At 57.0% G+C, this 18870-nt stretch overlaps 2 protein-coding genes across 3 annotated transcripts in view; both read left to right on the top strand.

Annotated features, from left to right (window-relative positions):
- Nucleotides 1-4111, top strand: part of KCNN1 (potassium calcium-activated channel subfamily N member 1) — a 28476-nt gene extending 24365 nt beyond the window's left edge. Inside the window, exons 8-9 of the mRNA XM_065931575.1 lie at nt 298-367; nt 3578-4111. Coding sequence (XP_065787647.1) covers nt 298-367; nt 3578-3832 — 325 coding nt within the window. The 3' untranslated portion in view covers nt 3833-4111. The remainder of the gene's footprint in view (nt 1-297; nt 368-3577) is intronic.
- A 1497-nt stretch (nt 4112-5608) lies between these two features.
- Nucleotides 5609-13908, top strand: ARRDC2 (arrestin domain containing 2). Of its 2 annotated transcripts, none has more exons than XM_065917448.1 (8): nt 5609-6131; nt 9833-9899; nt 10138-10285; nt 10789-10891; nt 10980-11236; nt 11602-11764; nt 12043-12200; nt 12750-13908. In XM_065917448.1, the coding sequence occupies exons 1-8, from the start codon at nt 5873-5875 to the stop codon at nt 12801-12803; spliced, it is 1209 nt and encodes a 402-aa protein (XP_065773520.1). In that variant the 5' UTR covers nt 5609-5872; the 3' UTR covers nt 12804-13908. The 2 variants fall into 2 exon arrangements, with proteins under 2 accessions (XP_065773520.1, XP_065773519.1); XM_065917447.1 differs by lacking the exon at nt 5609-6131 and adding an exon at nt 9324-9739.
- The last annotated feature ends 4962 nt before the right edge of the window (nt 13909-18870 follow it).

Raw genomic sequence — 18870 nt, 5'->3', positions numbered from 1 at the left:
CCGCCCAGCTGTGCTGAGATTAAAATTGCCTTGTGGTTTCTCTCTGCTCCGCCGGGTCCCACCAGAGCGCAGAAGTAAGTCTCTTCCCTGGGGGCTGGTGCATGTGTGCTGAACCATCCCCCAGGCCCTGCTGCCCCCGCATGCCAGGAGGGGATGGGCTGCAAGGGGACCTCCAGCTTGCCCCTCATGCCCCGACTGCACACCCCACAAGGTGGCTCTGGGTGGGGTGAGTTGCATGGAAGACCCCTGACCCCACTGCAGCCTCTGCACAACCCCACCTGCCCACCTGTCCCCCAGGCTCCGAAGTGTGAAGATTGAGCAAGGGAAGCTGAATGACCAGACCAACACACTCGCAGACCTGGCCAAGGTGAGGAGGGCAGGGCAAGGTGGGGCAGCCCCGGGGGCCAGAAGGGGTTGGTTGGGCCTTCAGGGGAGGCTCAGTCATGTCCGATTCTTTTGTGACCCCAGGGACTGTAGCCTGCCAGGCTCCTCTGTCCATGGGATTCTCCAGGCAAGAATACTGGAGTGGGTTGCCATTCCCTTCTCCAGGGTATCTTCCCAACCGAGGGATCTAACCTGGGTCTCCTGCATTGCAGGCAGATTCTTTACCGTCTGAGCCACCAGGGAAGCCTGGAGTGGGGGAAGAGGAGGGGGAGGGGAGGAGGGGGGAGGGGAGGAGGGGAGGGGTGCTCAGTAAAGAACCAGGCCCAGCTCCTGCCAGGGAGGAAGGAGCAGTGCTGGTGCCCATGGTACAGTCCAGGGATGCGGGGCAGGGAGCATCCACTGTAAACATGAGCCGTGTCTGCAAGGGTCCACTGTGACCAGAGGCTCCAGTTGTTAGAGAGATGCCAGAAATCTATATCTGTGTGTCAAATCTTTACTTTGGAATGTTGGTGGCTATTTTACACTTTTAATTAATAGCTCTAATAAGAATATGTAATTAGTGGGCTAAACTGGTGAAGTGGTACGTTCATATTTAGAAATGTCAGCTACATACAGGCTCTAAAGTTTAAAAGAAAAACAAATTTCTTTTGCTGTGAATATAAGTTCAAATTATAGACTTCCCAAGCGGCTCAGTGGTAAAAAGAATCCATTTGGAAATTCAGGAGACACAGGTTTAATCCCTGGGTGGGAAAGATCCCCTGAAGAAGGAAATGGATACCCACTCTAGCATTCTTGCCTGGAGAATCCCATGGACAGAGGAGCCTGGCGGACTATAGGCCATGCAGTCGCAAAGAGTCAGACGTGACTTGGCGACTAAATAAGCAAGACAGCAGAGCCTCAGGAGAAAGCTTATTTGTATAGCAATTAAATATCTTTGAGGAGATTAAAGTTAATTGCCAGAGCTCTGTAAGATCAGTTTGTGTTAGAAATGGATCTGTTTGTTAGTTCTAACTTCAGGTCCCATCCGATTTCTAGCTTTCTGTTCTTCCATTAGAAGATATGTCAACTGCCTCAACTTCAGGTGGGCAAGCTCTTAGAATATTTGTCACGCTCTTCTCAGCTCCCATCTGCCCTTCCACAAATAGTTCACGTATGAACTTTGCTAACAGGCTACATCTCCTAATCAATTAATAGATCTGAGCCTAATTTAATATTATCCTTAGAAAATGTGAAGTTCTCTTCTATTTTACTAGTCACACTCATCACATTTTGGACTCACTCTCTTCATCATTAGCAAGAGAATGCAATTTAAGGGAGTTTCCTAGTAGCCTAGTGGTTAGGATTCCAGGCTTTCACTGCTGTGACCCCAGATTCAATCCTTGGTCAGAGAACTGAGATCACGCAAGCCATGCAGTATGGCCAAAATTAAAAAAAGAATGCAATTTAATTTAATACTAACTTACATAAACTTAATTTGGAAGGGAATGTTACAGAGGAAAAAGCATTCTAGAAGCCTGAAGAAATGATTCAGTTGGTAGTAGAAAGATCATAATCCTAAGAGCATGTAGAAGTCCTTGGCCAACTAATTTGATGAGAATGAGATAACAGTTCCAAATATATATATTAAATGCCTTTGAAAAACTCGGGTATATTATAGTCTGGATTATCCATTATCACACTTACTTCATGAGTATAGATGATTAAAATGTGAACTGCTAAAAGTTATTTAAACCTATAATTATAGCAGTATGCTCTTCTCAAAATACATTTAAGGAAGGCTTCTTTGAAGTGAGTCTTTCACTGGATTGGATGATATGGTTTCCAATTTTTTTTTAAAAATTTAACGAGGTTAAAATGTTTTCCAGTATTAAATTTTAATGCTTTCCAAGGTTGCTGATTTAATTTGTATCTCTCCCACAAAAACAAAATATATATTCTAATAAAAACTTAAACCTCAAAAAAAAGAAAAAAGCTTAAACCTCAGAGAGGGCCAAAAAGAACCATCCAGCGGCTGTTCGTTCAGTTGCTCAGTCATGTCCAGCTCTTTGTGACTCCATGGACTGCAGCCTGCCAGCCGCCTCTGTCCACAGAATTCTCCAGGCAAGAATACCTGAAGGGGTTGCCATTTTCTTCTTCCTTCGGAGGGCTGAATGCCTCCAGATGTTACTCCCTGGCCTTGGGGACTGTGTGGTCCCTTGAAGCAGGCTGGGATGAGGGTCTGTGGCCCTAGGAAGGCATTTGTTCACCCTGGGATGGGATTTGCTTACCACTAACAGTAAAGAGTGGAAGGCACAGCCCAGGTAAAGATTCGGGGCTGAGAGGCTGTGGGTACAGTGCAGAAAGAAGGTGTTGTGGCGTGGATGAGCAATCTCCCTCCCACAGAGCATGGCCAGGGAGGGTGGGGTGACACAAGCCCGAGCCCCAGAACGGGTGGTGAGCTGCGGACCGCCCCTGGAGGGCGGGTGGAGGTGGGGGAAGGAGGGTCTAGTCTGCAGGGAGCTGGGCTGAGAATGGAACCACGGTCTAGCGCCACCTGGTGGCTACAGCGACATCTGCACCGAGGGCTGTCCGTGTGTGTCCCGCCTCCCGCCCCCACGACTCCCCCGCTCATCTCTCTGGACACCCCCGCTTGCTGGGTTGTGAGAAGCGGCCGAGGTGGCAGGGACGCCCCACCACCTGGTGTAACAGTGACTGTTGTGGAGGTCGTGTCCCCTGGTCTGTGATGGAGTCAGATGCTTGGGGCGATCACCTCTCCCCGGAGCTCCCATCCCCTTCCCAGTCTAATGTGGGAAGTGGGGGACAGTTCACCTAGCCTCCTCCCCCTCGACCGTGTTCCCAACCTGGAGCAACGTCAGTCCAGAATCACCCAAGACCAGCCTCTGATTTTACGCATCATGTGGCTAGTTCATCCCCTCAGGGCAACTCTGGTCACACTCACTGGGCCCTGGGCCTTCCCCTGGACCTTCCCTGCTGGCCCCAAGCCTGGCATTCAAGACCTGTGTCGCGCCTCACCTGTTCTCCCACCACTCCCTGGGGTCCACCCAAGGGACCTTCGGCTGGGCCGGAAGAGCCGCCCCTCACTTAGGTCCAGTTAGTGGGTCGCCGCCCAACCGGGGCTGCCCTGCCGTCCCTGGGCCCATCCCTCCCTCTCTCACCTGCTTTCTCCTCTCTCTCCCGCCTCTCTGTCCGGCAGACCCAGAATGTCATGTATGACCTCATGTCCGAGCTGCACGCCCAGCACGAGGAGCTTGAGGCCCGCCTGGCTGCCCTCGAAAGCCGCCTGGATGCGCTGGGCACCTCCCTGCAGGCCCTGCCTGGCCTCATCGCCCAAGCCATACGCCCGCCCCCGCCCGCCCTGCCGCCCTGGCCTGGCTCCGGCCCCCTAGACCAGGTGGCTCGGAGTCCCCCCCACTGGTGGCCGCCCGTGGCCCCTTCAGACTGCGGGTGACAGCCCTGCCTGCCACCGGACCCCTCAATTTTGGCCATCGTGTGGCCGCCACTTCCACGCCATCCAAGAAGCCCTGTACAGTGGCGCCTCTTGGAGTTCAAGGAGCCGAAGCTGAGTTGGGCTGAGTGGACTGGGGCCCGAACCACTGCACCCCACCCAGACTGTTCGGGCAGAGAGTAGGGCCAGACGGCAGGCGAGGGCAGATCTGCCTCCTCCCTGCTTGGCGCTGGGGGAGCTTGGAGCTTCCTCTGGCCCCCCGATTCCCCGGTACGCCCCTCCCCCACCCTCGGCTCTCTCCAGGCCCCGGGTGGGTGTGGGGCAACCAGGAGAGGGGTCCTTGCCGGTTCCAAATAAAGCAGGGCCCGCCCACTTGCTGCCTGTTGTGTGTGGCTGGTGGAGACTCGTATCACAACATGGGCAGTGGACACCCGGGCCCTGGGGATTCCAGACCGGATGTGGGGGTCAAGGTGAGCCAGCCCATCCTGGCCCAGTGGTCTCTCGGGCCTGGACGCCACACCTCCCTGCGGACATCTGCACCTGTCCCACCTGGTACCCACAGAGGGATCATGCAGGGAGCAGGGCCCAGCCCTGGCCCGCAGGGAAGTGAATAGTCAGGACGCCCCTCCAGCTCGCTTTGCCAGAGGACCCTGTACGGGTCAGGCTCCAGTGGGACTGTAGGTCATGGTCCAGAGGGGGAAGTGACGTGAGTGAGGAGGGCCATTCCCTTTTTGATGAACATGGATTGAGCACCTGCTGTATACAGCCAATATAATGACGACTCTTCCCCAGAGCCTGACCAGGGTAGGATGGGGAGACTCAGAGAAGTGAAACCACCTGCCTGGGGCTACAGAGTGAAGAGAGCTGAGCCAGGATTTAAACTCAGAGGTCCGTAGGCCAAGGGGAAGAATGCACTCGATGGAGGTCACTCCATGGGGAGGGGACTGCTGTGATCCTGGGCTGAGAGAGGCCTCTCTGGAGCAGAATGGAGGGGAAGGTCTCAGACAAGTAGAATCAGAAAGGTCCTTCCAGGCCTTGGGCTCAGAGCGCTGGAGTCAGGTGGGGAGGCAGGCTGTTGGCAGATGCTGGGCCCTGTGGAGAGAGAGGCTACTCTGGATCCAGCTGAGAGCCCAGGCTCTGGAAGCCTCTGATAAGGCCGTGGGCCACCTGCCTGGGGGTGATAGGTGGGACACAAGAACAAGAAGGATCCGGGGAGGTGTCGGTGGGCTGAGGCCAGACGTGGGTTCGAGTCCTGAGCCAGCCGCCGCTGGGTGCCTATGGGCAGCGGCTGCGTTTCTGGGGGGCCTCAGTTTCCCCTTCTGTAAGACCAGGTGCTGAAAACAGGGCACAGTGCTCACCCTTGGGGACACCCAGTCTGCTGGAGGAGGCACTGCAGTGAACCCACCGCAGTCACAAACACAGCGGCCAGAGCCACATAGAATTAAGTCCAGAGCATGTTTCCGAGGAGGTGACATTTGGGCATGGAGACCTGGAGAAGGGCGTTCCTAGCAGCAACCGCCGGCGCAAAGGCCAAGAAGCGAGACCCAAGCTTGGTGTGTTTGGGGAACAACCAGATGAAGGCAGGAAGGCCGGGGAGGAGCTGGGGCCGCGCCGGGTCCAAAGGTGCCGGGCAGGGGACGAATGTGTCCACTAGACAGACCCCGGGTGGTTGCCTCCGCTCCGCGCCAGCCACATCCGCCCCCGCCCGCCTCTGACTCAACGGCGCCTACCCTGCAAAAACAGAACCCGCCCCGCCCTGGGGGGTAGCAAAGTCAAACGCGCGGACACGCGGGCGGCACGTCCCCGGAGGCCCGAGCGCGTCACGAGGGCGGACACGGAGGACCAGGAAGTCAGCCAAGTACGCGCCGGCCCGGGCCCGGTGGCGTCCACACAGGTTCGCAGAAGCAGGAGAAAGCTCGGGAGGGGTGTCCGGCGCGGCGAAGACCAGCACCGAGACCAGAGAGGTCGGCAGACGCGGCCCAGCAGCGCGCCGGGCGGAGCCGCGCGGGTACAGCCTCCCCGCCGCGCGCCCTAGCCCCAGCCATGCGTCCGGGGGGCGTGCGCAGCTTCGCGCTGGAGCTGGCGCGGGGCCCGGACGACGCGTACCGCGGCGGGGAGCGCCTGTGCGGCCGGGTGCTGCTGGAGGTGGCGGCGCCGCTGCGGGTGCTAGCGCTCGAGGTGGCGGCGCGCGGCGGGGCGGTCACGCACTGGCTCGAGGGCCGAAGCGTGGGTGTCAACGCCGTGTCCAGCGACTACGCGGCCGCCGAGACGTACCTGCGACGGCGGCAGCTGCTGCTCCGAGGTGAGCTGCTCATCTCCCCCACCCCCGAGCCAGAATCCCGGTCAGCGACGCCTCTTCTGAGGTCTGCTAGGACTCCCTTGACCTAGAGGATATGCGGTGCAAACATGCACCACCACCACCACCACCCACCCCACCCCCCCGCCCCCGTATGGAGTCTGGGATGTTACCAATCGCTTACCCTCCGGATACAGCAGTGAGGAATCAAATCTGCCGGACACAGTTTTGGTTCACCCAAAAAGTATAGTTTTACTGCTTTGCCAGGCAAAGGGAGACACACCTGGCTTCTACCTTGAAAAACGATGTCTCCACCCAGAAAACTAGATGAGGGGTTTTATCACAGTGGTTCAACACTGGGGGTCTTTGATGACATTAAGGTGTGAGCAGGGCTTGCACGCCCTTAATCTCATCTCAGGTGGTCTCCTAATCTTTGTGAGCTTCTCAGTTTCCTGTTATCTTGTTTCGGGTGGTTTCTTGGCTTCTCCCTTGACTAGCAACTGTTCAAATCCACCCTATGAAACTCAGGAAAGGTTATGGGGCTGGAGTCAAGAAATGGGGTCAGAAAGGCCTCTGTGCTTGGGACCCCACAGGACCCCGTTGGTTTCAGGGGATCCCTTGGTGGAGCTAGGAGATCCTCCTCTCTGAACTCCAGGATGCCTCGTTAGCCCCAGGCCTGGGGGCTCTGATTCCCCAAGAAGGCCCACGTCTCAACCCCGGCTAGTGCCCCTTACCAGTGTTTACATGAAGGGTTGTTTGCTGGATTGGGGATTTTGGTGGTGGTTGCAGGTAAGGGGTGGGAATACATCCCAGGCAGGGAGAAGACTTGGGGTAGGGTCAGATCAGGTTAGGAGTCTTGGACATGTCCCTGCTTGTTCTGAGCCTCCGTCCTCCTCCCTTAGGCCATACGGCCAGTTGAGAGCGAAAGCGGTGGGGGGGCAGGGACAAAAAGAGTAAGTCTGTGCTCTAGCACCTGCTGAGTGACTGAAGAGGGTGTTGGCCTCCCTCGGCTGCCCTGGCCACTTCTTCAGGGAAGGCAGACCTCACCATACCCATCTGCAAGATGGGTAGAAACAGGATGCAGCTCAAATCTGGCTCCCTGGCCACAGCACCCTTGCTTCCGGCCCTGCACACACTAGATGCTTTGCCTACAGACGTACTGCTTTGTCCAAACAGCCGCCAGCTGTGGGAGGCTCTCGCCTGATGCGCTGTGGAAACCAAAGTGTAGCTGGCATGGAATGAAGCACGAAGGGGCCCTGTAGGCACTTCCCTTTCCTTGAGACTCAGGGACATCGGAGCTGGTCTCACCCTCCAGCCCTCCTGCTCCCACTCACTGGTAGCCTCCTTAAGATACCGGAGGAGTGAAGCAGAGTTGCTGTGACTTCCGCTGAGTCCCTGCTCGTCTCTGGGGGAACCCATCTGTGAAATGGACTGAGGACCCTGGCTCAGAATGAACCTTCCCAGGATTACCCTGGCGGTCCAGTGGTTAAAACTCTTGAGCTTCCATCGCAGGGGGCGTGGGTTCGATATCTGGTAGCTGGTCACGAAACTAAGATCCCACAAGTCTTGTGTGACCAATAAGAAAGCATGAGCCATCCCGTCCCCTCAAGGTCACTCTATTCCCTGCCTCCTCCTGGGCCTGTGGCTTCCTGTCTTCTTTCTAGGCTTCGCTTGGCCCTGGGAGAAGGTCCTAGTGCCTTATTTCAGCCCCGGAGCCCTTCACCAGGCTGATCACTGAGTGGACAGCCTCTACCCCTCTCCACCGGTTTGTCCTGACCTCTATCACTGACTGGGTGTGTCAATTATGGCCGCCTCCCCCTGGGGGTGTCTTGGCCTCAGCTGGGGTTCCAGCCAGGCTGAGCCAGACTCAGAAGGCATGGCCAAGGTAGGGGGTTTTAAGACTTCCTAAAGGAAATCAGCCCTGAATATTCATTGGGAGGACTGATGCTGAAGCTGAAGCTCTGATACTTTGGCCACTTGATGGGAAAAGCCAATTCATTGGAAAAGACCCTGATGCTGGGGAAGGTTGAGGGCAGGAGGAGAAGAGGGCAACAGAGGATGAGATGATTGCATGACATGAGTTTCAGCAAACTCTGGGAAATAGTGAAGGACAGGGAAGCCTGGTGTCCTGCAGTTCATGGGGTCGCAAAACGTTGGATACGACTTGGGGACTGAATAAGGTAGGGGGTTCAAGCAGCAATGTATGACCCTACCACCAGAGGGCGCAGGCGCTTCGCGCATCGCGTACAAGCAGCTTCCAACTTGGAAACCCTACTTAAAGTTCTTCTCTGTGGAAACTGAGGTCCAGAGAGTGGTTACCGTCCCGAAGGCATACCGCAGCCCTGAACCCGGGGATTCCATGAGCTTCCCCGGCACTTGGCTCTGTCTGTGAGGGGACGAGCTGGGTCAAAAGAGCAAAGAGAAGTTTGCGGAGGCAGGGAGGGTGGGAATGGGGGGTGGAGAGGGCAGAAGCTGAAAGTTTGGAAAGGAACGTGGGGCAAAAGCGCAGAGGTGCCGCTGAGTGAGGCAGGGTGTCAGAGGCGGGCGGGTGAGTCGGGAGAGAGGCTCTGGGAGGGATCGAGTAGGGCTACGCCGCGATTCGTGCACAACTCTCTGAGGTCGGGACTGATCTTCTGGCTCTACAAACGCGGAAACTGAGGCTCCGGGATGTCATTAAACCAGGTCACCCAGCTGAGCGGGTTTCAAATTAGGTGGGGGCAGCAGGCGCCCAGTGTTGGAAGGCCCCAACCACTTCTTCCTCCCTCCCCCATTGCACGGGGTGGAGGTGGAGTGGGCGGGCCGAGCTGAGGCCCGAGGTAGTTAGTCCTAGACTCTCGGGGACCTGGCCGTTCCTTCCAGCTCCGGCTGGACATGCGCCGAGTCACGTCTGCAAGTGGCGGCCGGTAGATGATTAAGCCGGCGGCAGAACGCTCTTGCTAGGTGACCTGGCCTCGGTTTTTCCTGTTCGCCCCTGCAGTCTGAGAGATACTTGTTCTGTGCCGCGATGCTTGTCTCATCCCAGAGTCCCAGAGAGTAGCAAGGGTAGAAGGCCGCCAGTCGCAAACCGAGGCTTTTGTTATTTTGCGCCAAGCCTGGGCAAGGCCACGCCTCTTGCCGCGCCATTGGCGTATTCCCTTCCGGGGGCGGGACCTGCGTCTCGCCCCGCCCCTCCCGCCGTATAAATGCGGCGCCGGCGCAGGCTGTGAGGAGTCTTTGGCCCGACCTTCGAGTGCGCCTGCGTGCGCCTGGTGGGCTCGCGCCCGGGGCTGCTGCCGTCGAGCCGCCGCGCCGCGGGTTCGAAGCCAGGGGCCGCGCGCCACGAGTTCGTATCCCCGCGGCGATGCTGTTCGACAAGGTGAAGGCATTCGTAGTGCTACTGGATGGTGCAGGCGCGGGCTCTGAGCCCGTGTTCAGCGGCGGCCAGGCGGTGGCCGGCCGAGTGCTTCTGGAGCTAGCGGGCCCAGCGCGAGTGAGCTCCCTGAAGCTGCGCGCGCGGGGTCGCGCCCATGTGCACTGGACCGAGTCGCGCAGCGCGGGCTCGAGCACGGCGTACACGCAGAGCTACAGCGAGCGCGTGGAGGTTGTGAGCCACCGTGCCACGCTGCTCGCGCCAGGTACCAGCCGGGGGACCCCTGCGCTGCGCTTGCTCTGTGCTCCGGGAGCCCCTTCGCAGCCACTGAGCCTCCCCCTCTTACTCCCACCTGCAGGCACTGGAGAGACCACAACGCTGCCTCCTGGGCGTCATGAATTCCCATTCAGCTTCCAGCTGCCACCGTAAGTCGAGCGGGGTGCAGGATTGTGGGGGAGCCTCTAAGTGTCCCTAAGTCCGCAGCCTCTTCCAGGCTTGGGACTCCACTGCTCGGTATCTGGGGGCCACTGAGACCCCAGATTGTCTCCCTGGGAGGCCCCCCAGAGTGTCTCCTGTCTCTCATCCCCCAGAGCCTTTGGGGATCTCCCACCTGGGTGTCTCTGGGTCTTACCTTCTTTCCCCGCCCCCCCTTCCCCATCCCAGGACGCTAGTGACTTCCTTTGAAGGCAAACACGGCAGTGTCAGATACTGCATCAAAGCCACCCTCCACCGGCCCTGGGTCCCTGCCCGTCGGACGAGGAAGGTGTTTACTGTCATTGAGCCCGTGGACATCAACACACCGGCTCTCCTGGTGAGTGGCTGCCCTTGGTGGGTTGGGGGCGCTGCAGGCAAGGTCCTGGCTACATGGTGATTGCTGCTCATTTCTCCGTTCACAAAGTGGGGGTCACAGCTGAGCCCGGGCAGGGAGGGAGGCAGGCCAGGGAATGCCAGTGGGGCTAGGTGCGAGAACCAGCTGCACCAGTTTGCTCTGTGGCTCTGTGTGAGTGTCTCACCCTCTCTGAGCCTCCCACGCATCCCTCGTCTGTGAAAGGGGGCGCAGTCAGAGCTTACAATAATAATGGCTTACCGAACACTCATTAACACGCTGAGTGCCAGCTTGTTCACTTGTTCTTAGCTTGATGAGATGGGTCACATTCCTGTATCCATTTTGCAAACAGACTGTTAGAAACCAGGATGCTAGGCCCTGCCCCAACTCTTCCTTCAGCTGAGGGTGGTTTAGAAGCTCCACAGGGTCTGTGGTTGGTACAATGGGACCCGTTTCACATCCTTTTCCTCCCCTCGACCCCCGACCAGGCCCCTCAAGCCGGAGCTCGGGAAAAGATCGCCCGATCCTGGTACAGTAACCATGGCCTTGTCTCCCTCTCAGCCAAGATCGACCGCAAGGGCTACACTCCAGGTAACAGGTGGGAGGGCCTGGATTGGGAAGAAGACCAGCGTCAGGGGTGCAGGTGGGGAAACTGAGGCCCTGTGGTTCCACCTAACAGGTGAAGTGATCCCTGTCTTCGCTGAGATCGACAACGGCTCCACGCGCCCCGTGCTGCCTCGGGCAGCCGTGGTCCAGACCCAGACCTTCATGGCGCGAGGTGCCCGCAAACAGAAGCGAACCGTGGTGGCTAGTCTCTCGGGGGAGCCTGTGGGCCCCGGGCGGCGGGCACTGTGGCAGGGCCGGGCTCTGCGGATCCCTCCCGTGGGTCCTTCCATCTTGCACTGTCGCGTGTTACACGTGGACTACGCCCTCAAGGTAGAGTATCCTCCGAGGTTGGAGTGGTTGCATTTGCTGTGTCCCTGATGCTGGGAAAGATTGAGGGCAGGAGGAAAAGAGGGAGACAGAGAATGAGATGGTTGGATGAGATCACTGACTAAATGGACATGAGTTTGAGCAAACTCAGGGAGATAGTGAAGGACTGGGAAGCCTGGCATGCTGCAGTCCATGGGGTCACAGAGTTGGATACAACTTAGTTACTGAATGACAGCAACAACCAGCCTGGGGTCCCCCTCCCTCCTTGAGGCTAGAGCTGGGACCGCTGGGCCTCCTCCTGCAAGAAGGAGCGCGTGGCCAAGGCTGCCCGGGTGGCTGGTCTTCTATATCGTGGCACTTCCTTCCAGGTCTGCGTGGATATCCCGGGCTCATCCAAGCTGCTCTTGGAGCTCCCACTGGTCATCGGCACCATCCCCCTGCACCCTTTCGGCAGCCGCTCATCCAGCGTGGGCAGCCATGCCAGCTTCCTGATGGACTGGGGGCTGGGGGTCCTGCCAGAGCGGCCTGAAGGTGAACTCTCCCTCCTGCTGTGGGTGGGCATGGGTGGGAGAGAGGCGAGGGCCTGGCTGACTCTCTTCCTCTCCAGCCTCGCTGGCTGCCCCCATCTCTAGAAGTGCTCCGGAACAATCATGTTGGCAACCGGAGTCCCCCCCAAGAATCCCAATCCAAGGGCACACAGCCCAGTAGCCCCAGAACTGGCACACGCCAGCTCCACCTGGCCATTGCCCCCAATTCTGGGGCTCCCCTCCTCCTCCCCCAGCCTCACCCACCCTGTCTCTCAATTCTAGCCCCTCCCGAGTACTCCGAGGTGGTACCCGACGAGGAGGTGGCAGCCATGGAGCAGAGCCTCTTGCCACTACTGCAGGACCCTGACGTGAGCATGGAAGGCCCCTTCTTTGCCTACATCCAGGAGTTCCGCTACCGCCCACCGCCCCTGTACTCCGAGGTGAGCTTGGGGGCTCGAGAAGCCCCTGTGCCTCTCCAAGGCCCTGGGAGCCAAGAGGAGGGGAAGGAACCACAGGTGGATCCACAGTAATGAGAGAACTCCTAGGGACTTCCCTGGTGGTTCAGGGAGGAATCCACCTTCCAAGATGGGACGAGGGCTCGATCCCTGGTCGGGCCAGTAGGATCCCACATACTGTGAGGCAGTCAAGCCTATGCACCCCCAACTGCTGAGTCCTCGAGCCTCTACTTGAGAGCCCGAGTGCTGCAAACTGCAGAGCCCACACGCTCTGAAGCCTGCACCATCTCAACTAGAGAGAAGCCTGTGGGCAGCAATTAAGACCCGATGCAGTCAAAACTAAATTTCTTCTATTTTAAAGTGATAGCGCATCTTCTACATCCTGTTCAGGGCCTGAACCCACTTTGCATCTCAATCTATTCCTAAGTGTTGCTCCCTAACCTAGTGTGAGAGTGGAGATCAGGAGGATGGTGGGGGGGAGGTGTTTCTGAGCCTCCAGGGCCTCCTAAGACTTGATGGGATCATTTCTGGCAGGAGGATCCAAACCCACCCTCTGAGGCCAGGAGGCCCCGCTGCATGACCTGCTGAGTGTCAAGTGGAAACGTCAAAGAATAAGGTGTTTACACATGCTTCCAGCCGCCATGGACATAGCAAGGAGTGGCTAGATGAAGAACAGACTGGGCTGACTACATTGAAGTTGGGGAAACTGAGTCTCAGAACAAAACAGGGCCATTCCAACATCACACAGAGGAAGAGCCAGTCTGGAGTCTTGACATATCTGGACTGGTCCTCATAAGGTACCAGATACCCACGGTAGGATCTGTCTGAGAAACCATTCAACCTGTCTATGTCAGCCTGTGTTCCCTCAGAAGCCTCCAGTCTGGGAGTGACAGAACCAAACATAAATACTTCCAGACCCACAGGACCAGAGGAAAGGACCCAGAGCTGGGAGAGTCCAAAGAGGAAGCGGAGAAGGCTTCCTGGGGAAAGGGCATTTTAGCTAAGACTTTGATGTGTGGGTAAGAGCTTGGTAGGCAGGCAAGGGAGAGGAAATGTCGAAGAAGGTCCGAGCTGACTGATGTTTGGAAACCATCCCCTTCATCTTTGGAGTGGGGCTCAGAGAGCAAATGCCTCAGTCGAGGCCATACTGCAAGGTCCGGGAGGCAAGAGGGCCAGGAATGAGGCATTCAGAAAAGCAGGTCATCAGGGCTGTGTGGGGCTGATGGTGGCAGGTGCAGCGACTCCAGCCTTAAAACCTTTGACAACCAGAGACTCCTGTCCCAGACTGGAGTGCCTGGGCCCCTCCTCCCGCTCCAGGACATGAGCACTGCCTGGGTACTGCATGGCTTGAAAAACACAGGTTCGAAGGACAGACAAGACCGGCTACCTAACTTGCAGAATGAAGACGTGGGGCCACTTGATCAAGAATTGAGGATTTCAAGACAGGGACAGCAGAGCATTAAACCAGGCAGTGGGGACAGAGGTCAGCCTGGGGGGCAGAGAAGGCCCACAGGATGCTTCTGAATTCCCCCTGTGTCCCAGAGGGACGAAATATGATGGGGCAGCTGGACAAGCCTCCAAGTGCAGAGACCCGGCTGAGGCAGGGCCCCCGCCTGGGACTCCACCTTTCTGATAAGCCTTAAGTTGTTCTCTTTTGTACATTTTTTTAAAAAATAAAAATCACAGAGGAAGAGCTTGGGCTTAGTGGTTTATTGCCCCCGGTGCTGAGGAAGTTGGGTGGCCTTGACTACCATCTTGGGTCTGGATTGCAGATGAAATTCCAGGCCGAGGAGAGTTGAGGGGCCCATTGACCAGAAAGTGAAGGTGAGGCCTGAGGGCACAGAGGGAGACCGACACCACATCTCTCCCCTTAGTGTAGTTGCAAGCTGGGAGCAAAGCTGGTGGAGGCCTCATCTGTCTCCACAGAATGGAGCTGAGCAGGTGGGAGGGAGGCCAGATGCAGGAGGATCCTGCCTGTCTGTGGAGTCTGGGCCGTTTTTGCTTCTGTTGTCATTGTTGAGTCACTCAGTCTTGTTTGACTCTTTGCAACCCCATGGACTGTAGCCCGCCAGGCTCCTCTCTCTGTCCATGGGATTTCCCAGGCAAGCATACTGGAGTGGGTTGCCATTTCCTTCTCCAGGGCCTCTTCCTGACCCAGGGATCGAACCCACTTTTATTGAGATTCAATTCATTTGCTGTTTGTAAGTGTGCTTATCATTTAGGACCTTTCCAATATTTTGCCACCATCACCTGTAATTCCCAATTATGCTCATCAGTCCCAAAGGAGACCCTGTCCCCGCGAGCTGTCACTCCCCATTCCTCCTCCCTCAGCCCCAGGCAAACACTCATCTGCTTTCTTTGGTCTCTGAATTTGCCTGTTCTGGACATTTCATGTAGATGAGCTCATCGAATATGTGGCCTTTTTTGTCTGGCTTCTTTCACTCAGCATGAAGTTCAGCCACTTTTATTAAAACAGGAATCCATGCTTCCATCCTTTTGATGGCCAAATAATATTCCATTGTGTAGATGCACCAAGTTTTATTTATCCACCCAGCCCCTGTTGATGGACGTTTGGGTCATTCCCACCCCATGATAATTGGGACTCAGGTAGCTGTGGTTGTCTTTTGCAGGGTTCGTTTGAGCACCCATAGAGCTGTAGGTTAGCTAGCAGCCCAGAGTGGCCACGGGTGGGGCTGAGGGGCAGGATTGAGGACCGGGGGGGCCCTGGAGCAGGACACTGGGAGCTCAGTGCTCAGGCTTTGCTCTCTGTGATGATGGGTTCAGAAGTCACTTGCTTCTGAACCTCAGTTTCCCCATCTGAGACTCTAGGACACTTCCTCCTCACATTAATCACTCTCCTCCCTGGTCTAAATTTAGGCCCTGATTCCCAACATCTCCTAGTCTTGGGGTTCACCCAGTCTTCCCAGTCCAGCAGTATTGGCCCTGGGTAGCTGATTGGCCATCAAGCTTGGAACTTGTCAGACTTGGGGTTCCTGGGGGCCCAGTGGCAGCGGGGAGATGTTCCTACAGCACAGTTACCCAGATCCCCAAATGGCAGCCTCAGGTGGGGCTGAGTTCCCCATCAGCTGGATTTTGGAAGACGCCAGATCGCAGTTTCCAGATTCACATTCCCAAACTAAGAAGTCTAAGGTGTTTATTGCAACAGTGGATGTGGGTACACTTCTATGAAACGTTCCCCCAGGGGGCTTGGGAGGACAAGCTACCTCATGTCCCCAGGACTCCTACGTCTGCAACTCTCTGGAACCTGATCCCTAAAGGAGGTGGATTTTCTGATTCGGATAAATGACAAGCAGCATGGAGCTAGGCCAGGCAGTTCAGAATTCAGGGAACTCCCTGGATGTTGAACGGGGCCCACAGAGTATAGAGGAGTGTGGCCAAATGTTCTTCTGAAATAAAATCCCTCCCCTCCTTGGTCCTCTAAGACCACTACCCACCTCTCCCTCCAGTTTCCCCCTCCATCCCTGGCTGCTACTCAAACACCCCAAGCTGACTCCCACTTCAGGGGCTTCACACATGCTGATCCTTCTGCTAAAAAGCTGTTCCCTATAGCTGGCCCCTCTTTACACTGTAGCCTTAAATTTCAGGGATAGCCCAACCTAAAGTCACCACTCCTCATCATTCCCTCCCCCATCTCCCTCACCTATGTTTTCTTTGCCTTCATCAGTCTCTGAAATTTGTACTTAGGTACTCACTTGTTTTGGCTGAGACCTTGAGAGCCGGGCTAAGTCAAGGGTGTGTCTGGGGACCCAGCACGCAGCAGGTATGAGTGCCTGGAGGGGATTCCCCATCTACTCTGGTGTAAACAAAGACTCTCATGGGGGTAGGAGGGTCACTGCTTCACATTTATTCCCAGGACCCCCGAGAATCAGAACTGTCACCAGTTTAGAGTCGAGGCCAGGTCTCTCTCTGTCTCTCACTGCTATCTTTCTCTCTGCTTCTGCCTCTCACACCATCTTTGCCTCCCCCATCTCCGCCTCTTCCTGTTGCTCTCCCACTGGCTCTTATCGTCTCTGTCTGACTTACCATCTCTGCATCTCTATCTCTCTCACTGTCTCTCTGCCTCTCTTGGTCACCATCTGTCTCTCTCTGTCTCTGACCCTTTCACCATCTCTCTCCTGCCCTGGCCGGGCCAGGCCCGGGGCATGGGGTGGCAGGCAGGCAGGGCGCCTGCTGCTTGTTTTCCGCCCTCACTGGCAGCAGGCCCAGCCGGGCTGCCGTTCAGGAATCCTCCAGCCGCCCTGCTCCAGCCACCAGGCCCGGCCACCACCAGCCTCTCCTCCGGCACATTCTGTCCCGAGCAGGCAGTACTGGGGGCGGGCGGGCAGGGGCCATGTTCCTGCCCAGCTCCAATTACAGGACAACCCGTCCTGGTGGCCCTGCTCCCCACCAGCGCTGCCCCCTGACGCCTCCCCTCCTTGCTCTGGGCTTAGATCTTGAATGGGGCCCCCCTCCAGCTAGTCCCCGCCTCAGGAACTCTGCACCTGCCAAGGCTTCCATCTGGAGCTCCCTCTCCCCAGATGGCCCCAGGACCTTCTCCCTTGTAGACCTTCCAGTCCCTTGGCCAGAGCACCTCCTTAGTTCCCTTACCCCGCTCTGATGCATTTGCTTTCCGATCTTTGCCCTTCCCAGAGTTATATATTTATATGTTTAGGGTTTTTGTTTTTTGGCTTTGCCATATGGCATGTGGGATCTTAATTCCCTGATCGGGGATCAAACCCACACCCTCTTCATTGAAAGCACGGACTCTTAACCACGGGACCACCAGGGAAGTCCCATATCTGTTGATTTACCTGTCTGTTACCCCAGGACCCCACTATATCCGCAGTGCCAGGCACACAAATTACGGCTTGGTGACTATTTTAGAGTTGATGTCGTCAGCCTGAATTCTGGCTCATACACAGGACTCCTCATCTCAGCCTGCCTGACCCACCCCGGCCCCTGCCTCCTCCCGCCCCTGCTCTTTCCCACCCCACCCCTCACACACCAGGAATCTCCCAGTTCTCCGGCTGTTGCCCAGGGAATTCCCATACTGCCAGAGACAACTGTTTGCAACGAGGGGGTAGGTCTGTCTGTCCTTTAGGCCCACTGGGCTTTGCACACGGGGGCAGTCACGAGGCACACACACACACACACACACACAAGCAGAGACACACAAACAGGCCCGCGAACTCGAGCACACGCATCTGGGAAACCACTAACACGGACCCTCCAACACGTGCCCGCTAACACCTGTGCAAACAGGTCTGCCAGCAGTGACCACACTCACCCCAGCGCTGGGCACCCACGGTCCTGCTTGAGGGTGTGTGGGGTGTTCACGTGTGGAGTCCCTCAACTCTGAGGAGGCTATGGCTTCTTTGCAGGGGGGACAGGATGTGGGATTTGAGTCCACGCCAGGGTACACTCCATCTTGTCCACACACACCTCTGCCCTTGCCTCCCTGGCCCAGGAGTCACCCCCCCACACACCTTGTTTTGATGTTCGGGGAAGGCCAGGAAAGTCCCCAGAAAGCATCGGGCCGGGCAAGGGGCCCAGGAGGAAGTGGTGACTCAGCTGGCGGCCATCAGCGCCCGCCGCGCTGTGCTGCCCCATCTCAAGGGAATCAGAGAACAAGAAAGGATGGGGGCAGGGGGCGCATGGTAAACAGGGCCTCTAATGGTGTGTGCGGTGGGAGGGCGGTGCCTGGATGGCCCCTCGGCGCTCTGCATCTCAGCCGTGCTGAGTCCAATTCACAGGTAGAAAAACTGAGGAAAAGAGAACGGGTGACTTGGCCCAAGGCTCCCCAGGCAGGATGCAGCAGGCATCCTGGGACTCAGGGGACCCCTGAGTCCTTGGCAGCATGTTCCTGAGGGCATCTACTCTCCCTGCATACATTCTGGTGGGCAGAAGGAGCCAGGTCCACTTCCCGCTTCCAGATGCAGACAGGTGACCAGGTCTGGCCAATTAGAGGTTTTTGTCACCACGGACTCAGATTGGTTCAGGGATGGGTGTGTGAATGTGGCTGGGCCAATCACTGTGGGGCTTTGGAGTCTCCCTGGAAGTGACGGCAGGGGCCCTCTTTACCAATCATGACAAGGACAGCAGAACAGTCTGGAGGACCACAAACTCCCTCCCACCCTGTGAAGTCAGGGTGGGGCCAGATAGGAAGGATAAGGGCTGGAGCGTCTTGGGAGGGCTAGAAGCAGGGGAGGACATTGGAGTCGGGGCTTTGATGGGTGAAGAGGAGTTTGCCAGGGCGCTCGAGAAGAACATCCCAGGCAGAGGGCACAGCCTGTGCAGCCCTAGCAGACAAGAGAGAGCCAAGCATGTCCTTAGCCATTATGGTGGCTTAGGGACAGCTGTAGTTGTATTTGTTTATTTGCTCCTGGGCTGGGTCTTTCCCCAACCCCCAGAAGGTGAGACCAGGTCTGCTTTATCAGCTGCTGAAGCCTCATTAATGTTTGTGATGGGGAGGGCACTCCTTGGGGGGCACAGAGGGATGGGATGGGGAGAGTGAGTGGTGAATGGGAGGATTGGATTCATGGGGCAGGAGAGCCTGGGATTGCGTGGGGGTGGCCCTAGAAGCCAGGAGGCTCCAGACAGGAAGGGGCAATTCCCTGTCTGTGAATCCTGGACCTCCAGGGATGGTGCTCTAGTG

Source organism: Muntiacus reevesi, chromosome 1 (genome assembly GCF_963930625.1).
Source record: "Muntiacus reevesi chromosome 1, mMunRee1.1, whole genome shotgun sequence".
Taxonomy (NCBI): domain Eukaryota; kingdom Metazoa; phylum Chordata; class Mammalia; order Artiodactyla; family Cervidae; genus Muntiacus; species Muntiacus reevesi.
Note: the sequence above shows the minus strand (reverse complement) of the source record. Positions and strands in the feature narration are given on the sequence as shown.

Coding starts and splice junctions, on each gene's coding strand:
- ARRDC2 (XM_065917447.1), top strand. CDS start 9,466: ATGCTGTTCGACAAGGTGAAGGCATTCGTAGTGCTACTGGATGGTGCA. Junction 9,900..10,137: donor TTCAGCTTCCAGCTGCCACC/GTAAGTCGAGCG, acceptor TCCCCATCCCAG/GACGCTAGTGACTTCCTTTG. Junction 12,201..12,749: donor CACCGCCCCTGTACTCCGAG/GTGAGCTTGGGG, acceptor CATTTCTGGCAG/GAGGATCCAAACCCACCCTC.